Source organism: Mya arenaria, chromosome 3 (genome assembly GCF_026914265.1).
Source record: "Mya arenaria isolate MELC-2E11 chromosome 3, ASM2691426v1".
NCBI lineage: Eukaryota > Metazoa > Mollusca > Bivalvia > Myida > Myidae > Mya > Mya arenaria.
Genome location: NC_069124.1, coordinates 80,318,767 through 80,336,657, shown reverse-complemented (window position 1 = coordinate 80,336,657; position 17,891 = coordinate 80,318,767). Strand labels below are relative to the sequence as shown.

Here is a 17,891-nt window from a genome sequence, read left to right as displayed (position 1 = left end):
GGAGTTTTAAGTGAAAATCCCAACTTGCCCTAAATCTTTAACCTGCCCTAAGACTTTAACCTAAGCCAATCAGGGGCCATAACTTGTATTTAGGATAATATGGAGTTATGTAACCTCATTGTGTGATGGTCCTGAACAACTGTGTGAAGTATTAAGTCAATTGAACAAAGGATATAGAAGTTATTAATAATATTCCAACTTGCCCTAAAACTTTAACCTAAGTTTCATAGTCAATCAGGGGCCATAATTTGTGTAAAGAATAATATGGAGTTATCTAACCTCATCATGTGATGGCCCTGAACAACTGTGTGGAGTATTAAGTCAATTGAATGTAGGGTATTGGACTTAAAAGTGAAAATCCCAACTTGCCCTAAAACTTTAACCGGACGCCGACGCTGGGGCGAGTAGTATAGCCCACCTATTCTTCGAATAGTCGAGCTAAAAATGGACCTCCTGAGCAACCACCAACTCCCTTTATAACCACATCATTTCTTGTTAACCAATGACTACATGTTTGTACATTGACAGTGGCTTGCTTTCTTATTAAGCATCTCATTCTATAACAACCATGGACCTTCTTTTAAACCAACTTTTGTTTATGCAACCAGGGACTTCCTTGGCAACAGCTAGGTTCCCTAGTTTGAGTGAGCTATATAATTATAAGGGTCATATTGTTCCTCTTGTTTAAACTGTTTATTGTCAGACTGACCTTTATAAATGACTGTGTTTTCCTGTGCAGAGAGAACTGGAAATGGCATATCTCGCATACGGAATTGTTTGAGGACCCGAGCCAGGTCTGGAGGCAGGACACATGCAGGAGGCCCAGGGAGCCTGCACAGTAGCACGGCGAGATCAAGGCTTCTCCACCATCACTTTCATGACAGATACGGCACACAGCACCCTCGCTCAAAACACTTCAATGAAAATCAATAATAGAACAGAATAGGTTCATCTTAGCTTGTGGGCATGCATGATGTGATTTTTCCATTAACTTAACTTTAATCCAGAATAATCAGAAAGGCATTATTTCTAAGCTAACTTCTACTTAATTTGACCTTGTGTCCCTACTGCGACTTGACAGAGTGGTGCTGCCATGGTGGGGCAGGCTGACTGCTGTAACTGTTGACTGATGGGCAGTGTACTTGTTGGCAGACTTAAGGCCATGTCTGGACTCCTGGAGCCCTGAAGGGCCATGGGAAGGTTGAACTGCAGGGCCGTGGGTATTGTGCTGGCCTGCTGGCTCCTGGTACCTTAGATTCCTTGAGGACAACTGTTTGGTTGTGCTCCTGGATAGTACACATATTAATACAAGTGCATATGATATTATACATTAATTCATAAAGTATCCAACCAAAGTATTCTTATCTGCTTGGCCGGCTGTACTTATATTTACTATTGTCTCCTTGAAACAACTCAAAGCATCATGTCAGTGTTGCATTATTTAAATGTATAAAAGTATGTAAATTGTAATCCTAACCTGAAATCTTGATCTGGCATGGTCTGTTTATTTTCTGAAATAGATATTTAACATGTTTAATTCCTTTATAAGCAACATACATTTTCAAGTATAGATTGATAAATATACCAATCAGTTATGATCTGACCAGCACTGAGCAATATTGTAAAAAGTTTTTCTTGCATAGCGGACGTGTGTTTCCGGTCATGTGACCGGTGCTGGAAAAACTCATCTTACACCCCCCAAGTAAGATGAGTCACCCGCAACAACGCGCCACTTCTTATTTCTGTTATTGTATTATTTATGAAAAGTATATTATGCAATTTCAATAAAACAGATTCAAAAATATCAGTATACAATACTTTTAATTAAAATTGAAAATAAATAATCGTAAAAGGAAAAAAATATCGATCATGTTTTTCCGGTCCGGATCGAAAAATCCGACCCTCGGGCACGCTGCGTGACCGGTAACTCGGCAAGCCTCGTTTCCGGCTAACGTACGTGCCCTCGGGTCGGATTATTCTATCCGTACCGGAAACACATGATAGATGCTTATAATATCGTACAAGGCTTTATTTCTATGTTTCGATTCATGGCAAATGCCTCTTACCAAAGTTTTTTGTCCTGGCATATCTGAAGTTCTCTGCCACGCTCATTTTTTGGGGATGTTCATCTTTTGTGTAACATTTTTGAAAGCCATAGAGAATGTTTTGACCTTGGTTCACAGACGTTCCAACAAATGAAAGTCTAGGAGGCTGTTCATGTACAATATCATTTTGAGAGATGGAATCTTGTTCATGCAAGTTCCTGGATAAACTTTTTTCACTATTAATGATTTTATCATTTAATTCATCAGGAGTGTCTTCCAATTCACATTGTTTCTTTTTTCCATTGTAAAAAGATGGACATATTTTATCTTCTGTATTTAGCCTTAAATCTGCTTGAGAAACATTGGTGTCTGAAGATCTTTCGCTAGTTTGATCGTCATGTGTTTTGGAGCTCGTCCAACCATTGGGTGGTAGGTCAACATACAAATCTAGTGAGGACTTAGCCGAGTAAAATGATGTTTCTTCCTTATCATTTGTATTACCATCATCATTTTCTGTTCTGTTTCTGTCCTGCCTGTTATCAGCATCTGTCATAATGGTTGAAAAGTCATTGCCGTTGTGTTAACACATCACACCAATTTGAACATTGTTTATTAAATCATCACCTGGAGAATCTGAAAGACAGTCAGTGAATAATTATTAACAAGTCATTTGAAATGACATCTTTACTTCCCCCTTTTGCTTACATCGTTAACAGTATTGAAAAAAGTTTGAGTGTGGGTGCATATAAAAATCAGCGTATATTTTCAGCCATATTGTTTCCGCACATTTCTTGATACTTCCATGGATTACCAATTTTCATTTATATCCTTAATCTTGAAACCAATATAAAATAAATGGTCAATCGCTTGACCTTGTATATTGTTTTACACCAAGGTCGATCCAAACATATTTGGCTTATAATACATGTAACCCATGTGCCATTATATTCTTTAAGAGGTGTTAAAGATATTAAAGATATGGTCCATATACCAAATAAAGGTGTGTAAATGGCTCAAACCTTAATTGACAATGATATTTATGCGAAAAGCTACAAAAACAAGCTCAGTAGCAAAACGTTTAAACATAAACCCGGTTTAATGGCACTGGGTAAACATCAAAGACATATAACATAAAGTCACAGACAAGAAACATGGAAGAACAACACAAAACTCCACAAGCAGCACAGTGCATACATACTATATATAAACAAGAGCTGTCACAGAGACAGCGCGCTCGACTATTCCGCCGCTTTTCAATGTAAGGATTGAAAAGTTTTGGCGAAACATGCATGGATCACTGTTAGATTAGATTTCAATGCAATAAATGGTGTGCGGAGATATTAACATAAATGTGGGGTACATGCAAAATTTTAACGAGAATTTCTAGGTCTAATAATAAATGGCCATTATTTGCAAAATACAGTAATCTAACTTGGTTATTTAATTAAGTTGGGTGGTTGAATACCATTGTATTACGTCTCAATGCAATACATCAAATAGTTGCTGAGATATTATCCTTTGTGTGCTAACCAGAATTTCTAAGTTGCATAATAAAGGGGCAAAAATGATATATTATAAAAGATAGAGTTATCTTACTTGATTAAATAAGAAGGTTAAATAGATGGGAGCCTGTGTGTAAAGTTTCAATGCAATACATGATGTATTCGCTGAGGTATTGACTTAAAAGTGGTTACATGCAAAACCTTAACCAGAATTTCTAAGTCGAATAATAAAGGGCAATTATTTTGCATTAAATGCAAACTAGAGTTAACTAACTTGGCTAATTAATTAGGTTGGATGGTTGACTACCATTGTATAAAGTCTCAATGCAATACCTCAAGTAGTTGCTGAGATATTAACCTATGTGTGCTTACACGCAAAACCTTAACCAGAATTTCTAAGTCAAATAATAAAGGGCAATTATTTGCATTAAATGCAAACTAGAGTTATCTTACTTGGTTAATTTTGTAGGTTGGATGGTTGACTACCATTGTATCAAGTACCAATGCAATACCTCAAGTAGTTGCTGAGATATTAACCTATGTGTGCTTACACGCAAAACCTTAACCAGAATTTCTAAGTCGAATAATAAAGGCCTATTATTTGCATTATATTCAAATAATTGTTATCTAACTTCATTAATTTGGTATGTAAGATAGTTGGGAATACATATCCAAAGTTTCAATGCAATAACTGATGTATTTACTGAGATAATGACTTAAAGGTGCTTACATGCAAAACCTTAACCAAGGTGTGACGCCAACGCCGACGCCGACGCCAGGGTGAGTAGTATAGCTCTCCTTATTCTTCGAATAGTCGAGCTAAAAACTAGGTATGTTTATCAAGGATTGTTATGTACCGCTGTGGTACAGTAAAATGTAAATTTACTGGGGGTTAGACCAGTTTTAATGCACAAACCTCACTCTTATCCCAACAATCCTAAATAAAGATGAAACGCAAAAGGTAAATCTTATCAAAGTATGCATTAAAGCTGCACTCTCACAGATTTACCGTTTTGACAACTTTATTATTTTTTGTCTTGGAATGAGCCAATTTTTGTGTAAATATCTGCAAACTAGTGATGTATGACTCCTGACAAAAGGTCAGATCGCAGATTTTCATATTACTGTTTTATGTCTTAAACCCTTACTAACGGTTTAAGGAAAATGCATAAAACATCAATTTTTTAACTTAAATATGAAAAACTGCGTTCTGAATTTTTGTCAGCAGTCTTATATCACTTGTTTCCATGCATTTTCGAATAAAATGGCTCGTTTTAAGACAAAAAAAAATAAAAAAAGTTGTCAAAACGTCCAATCTGTGAGAGTGCAGCTTTAACTTGAGGAAACCTAACAATAAAACAAATAATAATAAACTTATAGGTAAACCCCAAGTACTTCTATGATTAGAGATCCCAACGCTATCTGCAGACGGAGGAATACAATTCAGAGCACCTAATGCAAAAACTTTTTTAAAGATACGATGCAGTCATTGTTTAAAACTATGAACATCACACACAGTCTGCCTTATCAAATAAAAGGTTTAAAACTGTATGATCATAGAGTTTCATAATAAAAAGCATCAACAAAAACTGGAAACAAATAAAGAAAACATTATTTAAAACAAGAGGGCCATATTGGCCCTAAATCGCTCACCTGAGTAAAAGAGTTTAACCTTTGTAATCGATATATCTTTATATTTGTTCTCAAAGAATATTGAAAAAGATACTGATCAAACATGTTGCCTGGATAATTTGATACTGCGCAAAAACGAAGTCGGTAAGGTACCCTTTTCTTGATAGCAGGCGATTTGTAATAAAACATTGAATACATGTATTTAAAAAAATAAAAAAATAAACGAGCAGTTTTTTTAAGAATTAAATAAAGGCGCACTTTTTTCAGCGAAACACGACGCCGTTTTTCCCGCGAAAAATGACGTTATAGACGAATTTAGAATAAATAACGTAAAACAAGAGAAAGAAAAATAGATGTGCGTGAACGTTTCCACAAGACGCACTTGATGTTGAAATTTCATAGCGGTAAGCGAATAATTGATGAAAATATCGGTTATTGTAGCTGGAACGCAAAAAAATGACAGACGTCTCAAAATTGATGTCAGTGGCATATTTTGAAGACTCGTAGATTCGAAACTGTTCCGATTATTGAAAAAGTAAAAACAGTCCCTAACTGGGCATATGCTCTTCTATTCGTATACCAATTTTCAGACAGTAACTCGAAAAAAAAATCATAGTCGCGTTCCACCTTAAGGAGGCTTTCTGTAAAGTTTAATCGAATTTGGACAGTTTTAGAAGAGATGTTTTTTTTAAAGCAAAATAGGAAGTTGGCCATTTTGTTGTTGTTGCTGTAATTGTTGTTGTTGTTGATCAATCGTGACCCCTTGTTGTATTTTTGTAGAGGGTCACCCAAGGAAGCTTCTTGTAAAGTTTCATTGAATATGGAGCGGAAGCTTCAGAGGAGATGTTTTTTAAAGCAAAAAATGTCAGCAATGTTGTTGTTGTTGCTCTTGTTGTTGTTGTTGATCAATCGTGACCCCTTGTTGTATTTTAGTAGAGGGTCACCCATGGAAGCTTCCTGTAAAGTTTCATTGAATTTGGAGGGTAGTTTCAGAAATGTTTTTAAGCAAAACAGGAAGTCGGCCATTTTGTTGTTGTTGATCAATCATGATCACTTGTTGTATTTTTGTAAATGGTCACCCAAGGAAGCTTCCTGTGAAGTTTCATTGGATTTGGCCATGTAGTTTTAGAGGAGAAGTTTTTTCAGCAATTGTTGACGGACGGACTGACTGACGGACGGACGGACTGACAGACGGACGCCGGATCAAGACCGATCACAATAGCTCACCTTGAGCACTTTGTGCTCTGATGAGCTAATAAAAGCGACATGCAAGCTAATTTTTCCTACCAAATGATTTTTTTAAATGTAAAATAATTGAAGAAAATGAAGTCACATGCCAAAACACTCCGAGTCAGCCAAAAAAGGTTTTAAAGGTAACATGAATTAGCTAAATCTTCATAAAATCAAAGGACTGAAAGCTTAGTTATGTAAGGATACTATATTCAACCTTATATTTTGTTTCTGAAATTCATCTTCAAAAACTAGAAGGCAAGTGCTCTTCAAAATATTGCCTTTATTGCCTAGCAATCAGCAATTGAACTGACAAAACTCCAACATGGATTCTACACCTTGCCTTGCTGAGACAAACGTCAAAACATTTTTACAAGTAAGTTTCCTTTATATCCTTGAAGAGCTGCAGGGTGTATTGAGAGCACACAAATATGGGACAGAAATCATATTTTGAAAGGCATTATTCTACACATCTAGATCCATATTTTGTGAAAGGGAGTGAATAAAGGTTAGTATAACTTTGACCAACAGGTAGGAGACGTATGCCCTGGCAATAAATTATTATACCCCCAACAAACAAAGTTAACAGGGGAATATATTGGGAGTCACTCTGTGGTCGGTCGGTCTTTTGGTCGGACGGTACAATTTTCCTTGTTGGGAGAATAACTTCAAAACTATTTGTTGGAATTACATGAAACTTTATCAACTAGTAAAGCACAATGAAAGGAAGTGCAGTGACCAAATGCCATAACTCTATTTCGGTTAATTACAGAGTAATTGCCATTTGTTAATTGTTCTAGTCCTGAAGGGACTACTGGATGGAATTTAATTTAAATTCATATTATGGAAAGGGCCATAACTCTATTTCAGCTAAAAACAGAGTTATTACCCTTTGTTACTTGTTCTTGTCCGGAGTATAACTTGAAATTTATGGGATGGAAGTTAATTTAGCTTCATACAATGGTCGAAGTGATATGTACAATTACTCTATTTCAGCTAACTAGAGAGTTATAACCCTTTGTTATACTTCATCTTGTTGGAGCATACCTTGAAATCTACTTTATAGAATCTGAATCAACCTCTTAAAATGGTAAAGCACAATAAGGCAGTGTGCAGTGAACAAGAACCATAACTGTATCCACAGTATTGTCGATTTAGGTGGGATTTCTAATGATTTTACTGTCATTCCTTGGAGGACGGGGTTAATAATCACATCCAGGGATGTCTCTAGTTTTTAAATCGCACTGACTAGTTTAAAATTTAAGATCTGCAAAACCATCTAAACTAGTACAATGTCTAGTCGTTGTTTTTATGCCTCTGAAACGTGTTTTACATTAAAAAATATTGAATAATAATAATAGATAAATAATAGTGCCATTACCGAAATGAAAAAAAGTTGCTTTCGACAGTAATTACTACGTAAGAAAAGAATACACGGTTTACTTTTAAAGAACAGTTGTACACTGTTAAAAATCAAAATTCTTTAAAACATACCAACTAAAGTGCACCATTCAGTACAGAAATTCCAAATTCTAGAACTGTTTTGACGTCCGAATTCTATTGGATGGATCGGTTCTATATTTGTGAGTGTGTAAAAACGCGTTTTAAAAGGATTCATCTAAACCAGTCCAAAAAATAAATAAAGTTTGAAACGCGGAATAATTCAAACACTTGTTCCACGCTTCTAATGGGACTTTAAATTTAAGAACATATTTATTTAAAGGGACTCGCTGATGTTTTGGCAACACAATATTTTTCCTGGCAATGCATCTGAAAACACTTATATCATAAATATGTTACTTTTTGCCGAAATTGCAGAAAAAAAAAACAGTTCAAGTATAAAAAAATGGTTGTAGTGGGGAGCGAACCAACACCGGTACAGTTAAAAACAAATTAGAATACAGATACCTTATATACTCGACCAAAGGGACACATACTAAGCTGACGGATATTTTTTAACATTTGTAGTTTTGCGTGATGTCAATAAACCAATCACACAACACTCTTTTGTTGAAACGCGTTACTAATTAACGTATTTCAAAATTGTGTACTTAAAAGCGAATATTAAAGCACATTTTACATATCAACATTTATTGGGTGCTTCAAGCCGTGCCACTGATAGTATTTCTATGTTAACTATGTCTTAAAATGTAACGAACATGACCTAATATGAAAAAATAACTTAAAATTCAGAGATTTGGGTAGACAAGCTGTCTGGCCAGTATTAACTTAAGCAGGGGATTAAACCCAGGAGTTGACGTAGGGGCGTGATATTTTGACCTACGCACTTCCCTTAAAACTTTTTTTATTATATTACAAAATGTTGGCAAGAGAGTTTGAGGGTTACCCCCCCCCCCCCCCAAAAAAAAAAAAACACAAAAAAAAAACACCACCACCACCCCTATTAAGAATATGTTAACAATTTCTAGTCCAAAATGGTGCATTTTGGGCATATTTTAATACTGTATTCTCCTATATTTAAATAGAATGTACACTTGGATAATTTTAGGTGTATGACTGTGTGATGAGGGGAGGAGGCGGGTTTCCACCAGTGGCCAGGTTCTACCAAACTGGAAAACATCAACAACAACAACACTATTTTAAAAAAGTAACAAAGCCATTCCAACCTGAAAGGGACGTTTAAAGTAGGTAACTAATCAAATGTGTCTGACGCAATCTAGACACCTATCCTACGAGAGCATTTCTGAGAGAGTATATATACACAGTTGTTTATTATTTGTTGATTTATATTAAAAACATTGTGAAATATAAACACAGTCTCAAAACTTTCCGGACAACCCTCGTATGTACAGTTTTGGCCGTATCTTAGGTCGTATGACACATGGAAGATGGGGCATATAGCTGTTTTTGCACACCGGACAGACCTGTGAATATGGCAGAGCCATGCAAGTGACATTTCGATAAAGTGAAGTCGATTATATAATTTGCAATAATTATATAATCACATAGTAATAAAGGAAATATTTGACGTTGACATAAAAATAATCTAAACACATGCATCATAAAGTCAGTAAACTACGCGCGATATTTGATGAACGTTTTGTGCGTTAACGACGTCTTTTTTTAACAGAAATAAAAAACATATATAGTTACATGCAAGAAAAAGGTGAAGCACGTGTTTCTTGATAATTGAAAATGTCACTTCTATATTGATGCTGCAATTTGTCATATTATACGCCGTGCAAAAAATACATCTCCAAATATTTTATAATGAAGTCCATGATAGAAATCAGTATGTATTTTTGATAATAAAACATGTGTTTAACAACGGTATTTTTCATGGATCTTCCAGATCGTATAAATACAGTCAAAGTAAAATCATGCTGTAGGATTTTGTATTGGTCCCTGGTAAAATTGATAGTAAATAAATCTTTATATAATATTTCTCCCACCTAGTAGCAGTAGATCCAATAATTAAACCATGCTAGAAATTCTTATCTTGCCCACGGGCGAAGATAAAATGCCCGTATGGAAGTCCTTTTTAATGGTCGCCAAATTGTAATTACCTCCCTTGTTGAAGAGTGTCGTCTGTAGCATCATGGAAACCTTGTCTTGGGGCAATATTTAGAACGCCAATTAATTATTTCTCGCTTCAAATGTCACCAATAAACAGTTTTCACGCACCTTTCAAGAAATAATGCTTCACTCTCCTTAAAACTATTTAACGACCGATTTGACTATTAACATAATCAGAATCACTGCGCGCATAACCATGACAACCACGAATTATCGCGTATCCATACGCAATTAATTTCACTAAGCACAAATGAGTTCCAGCCAAAAAACACATTTTTACTTTATTTTGTTTAACTGAGGTGGGAGAAAAAGCATCTACCATTGCCGCTCGTGTAAGATAGATTCATCCCGACCCTCGCGCAGTGTTTTGCGGAAAATCGGTAAACCTCGTTTCCGCAAAACACTCTACGCTCGGGTCGGAATGAACCTATCTTACACTCTCGGCCATGGAAGATACTTATAATCACTGTAAATCTGTAAGTTTTGGGTAGTACTTCTGCTACTGATACTTCTACTACTACTATTACTACTACAGTCTTCCAGCTAGGCCTAAATAGCAGGGCACCCCGCTGCTCTTTTCTTGCACCCTGTTGCCTTTTCAGTACACCCTGCTATGCCCTTTTGTTTGATTTTTCAGTAATAAGAAGAAAACTCATAAACATATCATTTTGACACTAGGGACGGTAAAGATAACTGCTTAGGTATTCATAACAACCTGTTAGTATTGAAAGAAGTTGCACCTCATACACAATAAGAATTTAACATTAGCCCTTGCAAGTGCCCCAATAAGGCTTATTTAATAGACATCAAGTGACCTTTCTGATCTACATGTAGCACCCTGCCGTTTCACTACGTTCACTACGCCTATTCTTAATCATAAAAATATAGCCTCTGTCATCATACTATTATGTAAAACATCTGGTCAGTGTACAGATAATGGTGTTGTCCATATGACAAACAAGCCTGTACTGAGCAATGTTTTTTATACAACGATGAACTGAAATTCTGAAACATACAATCCTGATGTGAAACCAATGACCCCACTTTTGGTCCATGACGCTGCAGAAATGAACACCTGCAGCCAATGTCAGTGATCCAGATGTAAGGGACAGGTGTGAAGAACATGCTGTTGCTTAACAGTTTTATTGGTTTGAAAATGTTGCTTAATGTTTACAAGCTGTAAAACACAATGAGTAGATACATGCATATGAAAAATATAAAATGTCATTCAACTTTCAACGATATGTAGATATGTACAAGATTATAAAATATCATGTAAAATGTGTATCAAAATACCAACATCCAATGTGATATGCGTAAAAATTAAAACATGTAATATATTAAAAATATAAAATCCAACAGTTAAAATTTAACAATTACATCCAAGCCATTATCAATTTAGAAAAACTGTGTGTATTTTTCTGCATTACAGATAATCTGTTTCTGTAAAACTATAGATTTCCCGCATAAAATATCTCAGAATTTCATAAAACAGAAAAAATATATAATTCAAGATAAATATGTTCAAGTTTCATTTTCCATACATAAAAATTAAGAAATTAATAACTTGATACCAGATACATAATTGACAGCAAAATTTTAAGCTTAGATGTTACTTTCTTCAGTAAAAAAAACTGATAATATCACTGCTGGTCCATGTGAATTGCTTATATAACATTATGTGTCAATTTCAGAGAGTTAAAGATAACCTCTTAATATAAAACACTTCAATAAAATGATATCAAAAGTATTAATAATTATTTTTGATCTATGTTGACATTATTTTTTGTGTGCATGAATATAGAACACAGAAGTTGATGACATGGCAAAACTGGCAGTGATGGATACTACAAATGTTCATCAGATCTGTACAAAATATGCATCTACAAGTACTTTCATTTTTAAATATATATATATCTGTTCAACAACTAAGACACTAACGTTTTTTTAGGCATAACAAGGCTGCCGTGAGGCAGAGCATGATGTACCTGCCGTGAGGCAGAGCATGATGTACCTATCAGAGAAACCACCAGTATATACATGCTAATGATAACATACAGATGAATAGAGACCTTGGGCGGTTTTCATAAACACCTTAAATCGTTTCTTAGCTGAAGTCAATTTCCTAAAATTTTCATAGGCAAATTAAAAGAAAAGTGTGTTTTTTTTACATAAAAAAATGTATTCCAAATAAAATCAAAATAAAATCAATGAAAATAAAGAAGTTCACGTATAATGATGTGATTATATGATATGAGTGAGATACTTAACTTAAAGACAATGACTTAGTTAGGAAATGACTTATGATGTTTACTAATACCAGCCCTAGCTGGTTATCATACTCTTGCAAGATAATAAGCAAATAAATATTGTAATCACATTTTGGAATGATTTGACAAGAAGAGTTCTTGTTCAAAAGTAGACAATTTCTTCAATATCAATGTCAATGGATCATCCTATAAAAACTATATATGATATGATTGAGTTATGGCAATGAATGTTTCAGGTCTGTTTATTACAAAACATAAAAATGACACACTTCTAGTGCAATTCAGTTGCATATGTTCTTTACCGGTAATACAACCTGGAATGTATTATGGAATATTATGCATTGACCACAGGGTCAAGGGGTTTGTCTTTTCATCTGATTAACACTCCTGCTATTATAACTTATAACTGTTGACACTGGCTTACATATACATATAGATTTATGTTATGTACGGCATTTTTGTGTACGAGTCCACTCAGGCTAGCTAGGGGATGGCAGTGGGAGTGTCCAGTCTGGTGGTCATATGTGGTCAGCCTCAAGCACTATGTGAAGTCCAGTGAGTGTCCACAGTGGTCAGCAATACTGCTCCATACTGCGCAGCTCTATAATGTTGTACAGTGCCTGCTTTACATCAGGATCCATATGGCCCTGTTAAAAAATACACTTGTTTTAGGCAATATACAAGACTTGCAATGGAATGTTTGAAATGAAAAGCTTCAAAAAACCAAAACAAATACATATTTTATAAGTAACAGCATCTATATCATCACAGAATTTAGTAACAGCTGAAAAGAAAAATACGCAATAAATTTTAAATACGCATATACTTCTTCTGTAAACATTACCTGTACAGCACTGAGAAGGTGGGTCCTGTACGTGCTGATTACCTCCTTGAAGTGGCGATCTTGGTCCTGAAACACAACATGTAAATGTATAGTACATTGCCAACAAAACATCAAGTTTACTGAGATTGCATAACAACATCACTTTATAAAACAAATTGTTGATTCAAACCCTTAGACTGGTGAGAATAACTGTCAGAAAGCAAGCATACAAAAGGTTATCCATTTGATACTATTAATCTGAAGCTTTTTAAACGTTTGTGATAATAGTTTATATTTGTAAAAACAAAATAAGACTTTCATTTTTGTTGTGTGTTATTAAATGTTAACAAAACATAAAGGAAAGTGCAATGATGTCAATACAGAGAGTCTAGAACTCTACAATATTTCTTCATCTTGTTCACTCACGCCATTGTGTGCGCCCTAAACCAGCAGAACAGCTACTGAAGCACAGAGCTTAGACATATTCACTTGCAATGCCAAGTGGATGTAGAAAAAAATATCTGTAATTTTAAAACTTGGGACATTTAAACAGTCAATAATGTAGATGAAAAATAGCTCTTGCAACATAACTCATAAGAAGCTCTGATCTTATCTCATACAACTTGAACTACATTAACAGCCAATCAAACCAAAATCCCTTCTACCTCAGCAATTGCTTGAATTCCAACTTGGCTATTTGTCATTTTTAACAGGGAATTACTTATATCTTGCAAATAGCTTTCATTGTGAAAAAGTTCTGTTTTGTTTAAAACATGTTTTAAAACAGATGCTCCATAAAACAAATATCTGCCAAACTGGAATTATTCTAAGTGCTCTGACTTGCAAACAAGCAGTGAAAAAAACAGTACCTTGTGAATATTCTTCTTAATTTTCAACATATGACTTTCTGAAAAATAATGTTCTAAACCACCATTTAGTGTGGGATAAACCAGTTATAATTCAACAACAGTCATAGAAAATTCAAACTAGAGCTATCACAAAATCTGATTAATACCCAAGTGTTGGAATGTCGAACAATTCTTACATCTGATCTTATATGATAAAGATACGGATCGGACACAAACTATCTTCAGTAAGGCTTTATAGCAAAAGATTTAGCACTAAGTTTAGAAGGTTGCTGTGAACTTGTCCTTAAAGGTAGGGACAAGTGTCTTGTGTGCACACATCCATCCTCATGCTATGGTGGTCACTTCTGCAAAATGATTTGAAAAACCGACCATGAATGAGAAAGAAATGGACCGGAGATAAACTATTATTAGTTAGGCTTATATAGGAAAACATACCAAGTTTAGAAGTTGCTGTGACCCTGGCCTTAAAGGTAGGGCTATGATTCTTGTAAGCAACACATTCTTATGCTATGGTTGTTAACTTCTGCCAAATAATTTTAAAATTTGATCATAAATTGGAAAGATATGGATCGGACAAAAACAAGACAGACCGACCATCACATACAAAGTTCAGAAGGCTGCTGTGACATTGACCTTAAAGGTCGGGACATGTGTCTTTGGGGGACTCATTCTTTTGCTCTAATGGACACTTCTGCCAAATTGTTTTAAATCCGACCATGAATGGGATAGGTTTTGACTGGACACAAACTATTATCGGTAAGGCTTATATATTGAAACATACAAAGTTTAAAAGGTTGCTTTGACCTTGACCTTGAAGGTAGGGACACGGGTCTTGTAACTACACATTCTCATGCAATGGTGATCACTTTTGATAAATAATTTTAAAATCGACCATGAATGAGAAAGATATGAACCTGACAAAAATGGGACGGACAGACCGATGAACAGGCGGACGTGACAATGTGTGTGATTTCTATATAGTTCCCACTCCACTTATTGAAGAGGGGGTATAAAAGACTGTTTTGATTTAATATGCATAATCTACAATACTATATACATGCATAAATAAGTTGTAGATCATTGCACTTTCCCTATGAGAAAAAAATGAGTAGCATCACATTCTTAGAAACCTACAGCAATCTGTTGCTGCAGTCTTGATATCTGTATCTGGAGAGAGCGTATCCGCCTGTCTTTTTCCACTACAGCATCAATTGACACTTTCTGGGCATCATCAGTGGTCTTAACATCCCCATTGACAGTGGGCACAGATTCAGCTTTCTTGTCCCCAGTGGAGGCCTTATCTTTGCCATCCTCATTCAGTTTGAGAGAATCCTTCAGTGTACTTAGCTCTTCATTCAAGAGGGCGTTTGCCTTTGACAGTTCGCTTGTGGTCATCTCCAATTGTTCCTTCTCCATGGCAATGTCTGCGAGGTCCTGCTGGAGACGATCACGCTCCTCCGCGAGAGCAGGGCTGTGGTGCTCCAGACTGACGCTGGCCACGCTGGCCGTCTGTACATCCAGATACTCCTGTTCTAATTTCTCTTTGTCTGCAAGCAGAGATGAATACTCATGCTCCAGCTGGCTGTAGTCTTGCTGCAGGGCCTCACTTGACACTTGCACTCCCTCAAACTCATCCTGAAAACAAAAAGGATGTATAGTCTTGCAAAACATAACAGGAGTGACAAATAATGCAATAAACACCCTTCCTCTGTTGTGGACACTAAGTCCATTTCAAAGAAAACAAGAGCCGTCATAAGACAGCGCGCTCGACTACGCCGCTTTGACTTAGAATACAATAACAATGTAATAATACCAAGTTTGGTCTCTTTATGTCAAACCTAACTAAAATTATTAGATACATAAGGTGACTTTGATGCTGCCCTCCTACCAGCCCATCCAAACAATGACGCTAGTCATTCAAATAACTTGATTTCCCATTATGAAAATGTTTAAGAATATACAAAATATGCCTTTCAAAGGAAATTTAAAAAAAAATAAAATAAATAAATCAAGGGCCATAACTTGTATTTAGGCTTAAAACAGAGTTATGTTTCTTGTTGTAAGATGGTCGTAAATAATTTTGAATTTTATTAAGTGCATTTAATGAATGGTATAGAAGTTTTTTTTTATTAAAATCCCAACTTGCCCTTAACTTTTACTTGCCTAAAACTTTAACCTAAGTTAATTAGGGGCCATAACTTGTATTAAGGATATGGAGTTATGTAACCTCATTGGGTGATGGTCTTGAACAATTGTGTGAAGTATTAAGTCAATTGAATGAAGGGTATAGAAGTTATTAAACAATATACCAACCTGCCCTAAAACTTTAACCTGAGTTCCATAGTCAATCAGGGGACATAATTTGTATAAAATATAATATGGAGTTATCTAACCTCATTATGTGATGGCTCTGAACATCTGTGTGAAGTATTAAGTCAATCAAATGAATGGTATTGGAGTTTTAAGTGAAAATCCCAACTTGCCCTAAAACTTTAACCTGCCCTAAAACTTTAACCTTAGTCAATCAGGGGACATAACTTGTATTTAGGATAATATGGAGTTATGTAACCTCATTGTGGGATGGTCCTGAACAACTGTGTGAAGTATTAAGTCAATTTAACAAAGGATATAGAAGTTATTAATAAATATTCCAACTTGCCCTAAAACTTTAACCCAAGTTCCATAGTCAATCAGGGGCCATAATCTGTGTAAAGAATAATATGGAGTTATCTAACCTCATCATGTGATGGCCCTGAACAACTGTGTGAAGTATTAAGTCAATTGAATGTAGGGTATTGGACTTATAAGTGAAAATCCCAACTTGCCCTAAAACTTGAACCAGACGCTGACGCCGACGCTGGGGCGAGTAGTATAGCCCACCTATTCTTTGAATAGTCGAGCTAAAAAATCGCAGTTGTTGAATATTAAAGACTGAGGACACATTATTTATTAACATGTGATAGATGGATTGAAAAACAATATTGTTAGCACACTTTATGAAACTTTTACCCTGAATCATTGACTCATGAACTTAAGGATCTCTAAATTGTTTTAAGAAAAAGAAAATTTAACTATGGAGTGTTCCTTTATAATTGAAAGAGTATTATTTTAAGTTGAGATAACATAACTCACCTGCAGTGAGTCAAACTCCTGTTGTATCTGGTCCCTCTCGTACTGGGCATGCTGGACACTAGTTTGCAGGCTCTCAACTTCCTCACACAGAACCTCATAGTTCTGTTTCAGCTCTGCAGAGGCACCCTCTAGCTCCTCCACCCTCTCCAGTAGTTGGTCCCGCTCCTCCGTCACTCGTGCAAAGTCACTCGCTTTTCCACCTTGAGATAACTTTTTCTCTAGTTCCTTCATATTTTTAACTAAAGCTTCATTTTCTGCAACTAAACTATCAATGTCTGCATGCATAGAATTTCCATCCGCAAGAAGATACTCATTCTCCTTAGCTAATTGCTGCTTTATTGTTTCATTTTCAGTGAAGTCCTTCTCAAGCTGTTCTTTTTCAGTAACTAATGTATCATACATGTCCTGTAAATTATCCCCTGCTACCACAAGTTTACTGTATGTCTCTCGTAAAGATTCCAACTCCTCATTTAACAACTCATTCTCAGCCTTCAAGTTTGTACTTTCCTTCTTAAGGTTTTCTACCTCTGCAGCACTACTGTTCTCCGTACTGATTGCACTGTGTTCCCCGCCTTCCCCGGTGCTGGCCTGCTTCTCCTGTCGGAGACTGGTGACTTCTATGCGTAGCTGTTTCACCTCTGAATGGAGACTAGAGTTCTCCTTTTCTAGCACCTGCATGTTCTGAAGCTGGTCCTCAGGGAAAACATTGCTCTCCTGCAGCTGGAATCCAAACATTACAGGTTTCAATGAAAGTATATTGTATTGACATTGAGCTCAACATCACTGAGGTTTGCACTATCTTTGGTTCCATAGCTATAAGTTTTATAATTGCATCAAAGAAAAATGCCTTA

The 17,891-nt window shown here is 35.7% G+C and overlaps 1 protein-coding gene across 6 annotated transcripts in view; it reads right to left on the bottom strand.

The window, feature by feature from the left end:
• Positions 1-11,073: 11,073 nt before the first annotated feature.
• Positions 11,074-17,891, bottom strand: part of LOC128227566 (ankycorbin-like) — a 32,804-nt gene continuing 25,986 nt past the window's right edge. For all 6 annotated transcript variants that reach the window (XM_052938212.1, XM_052938214.1, XM_052938213.1 and 3 more), the window contains 4 exons: positions 17,041-17,760; positions 15,043-15,543; positions 13,061-13,126; positions 11,074-12,863 (listed from right to left, as the gene is read on the bottom strand). In XM_052938212.1, the coding sequence (XP_052794172.1) occupies positions 12,789-12,863; positions 13,061-13,126; positions 15,043-15,543; positions 17,041-17,760 (1,362 nt within the window). In that variant the 3' untranslated portion in view covers positions 11,074-12,788. The remainder of the gene's footprint in view (positions 12,864-13,060; positions 13,127-15,042; positions 15,544-17,040; positions 17,761-17,891) is intronic.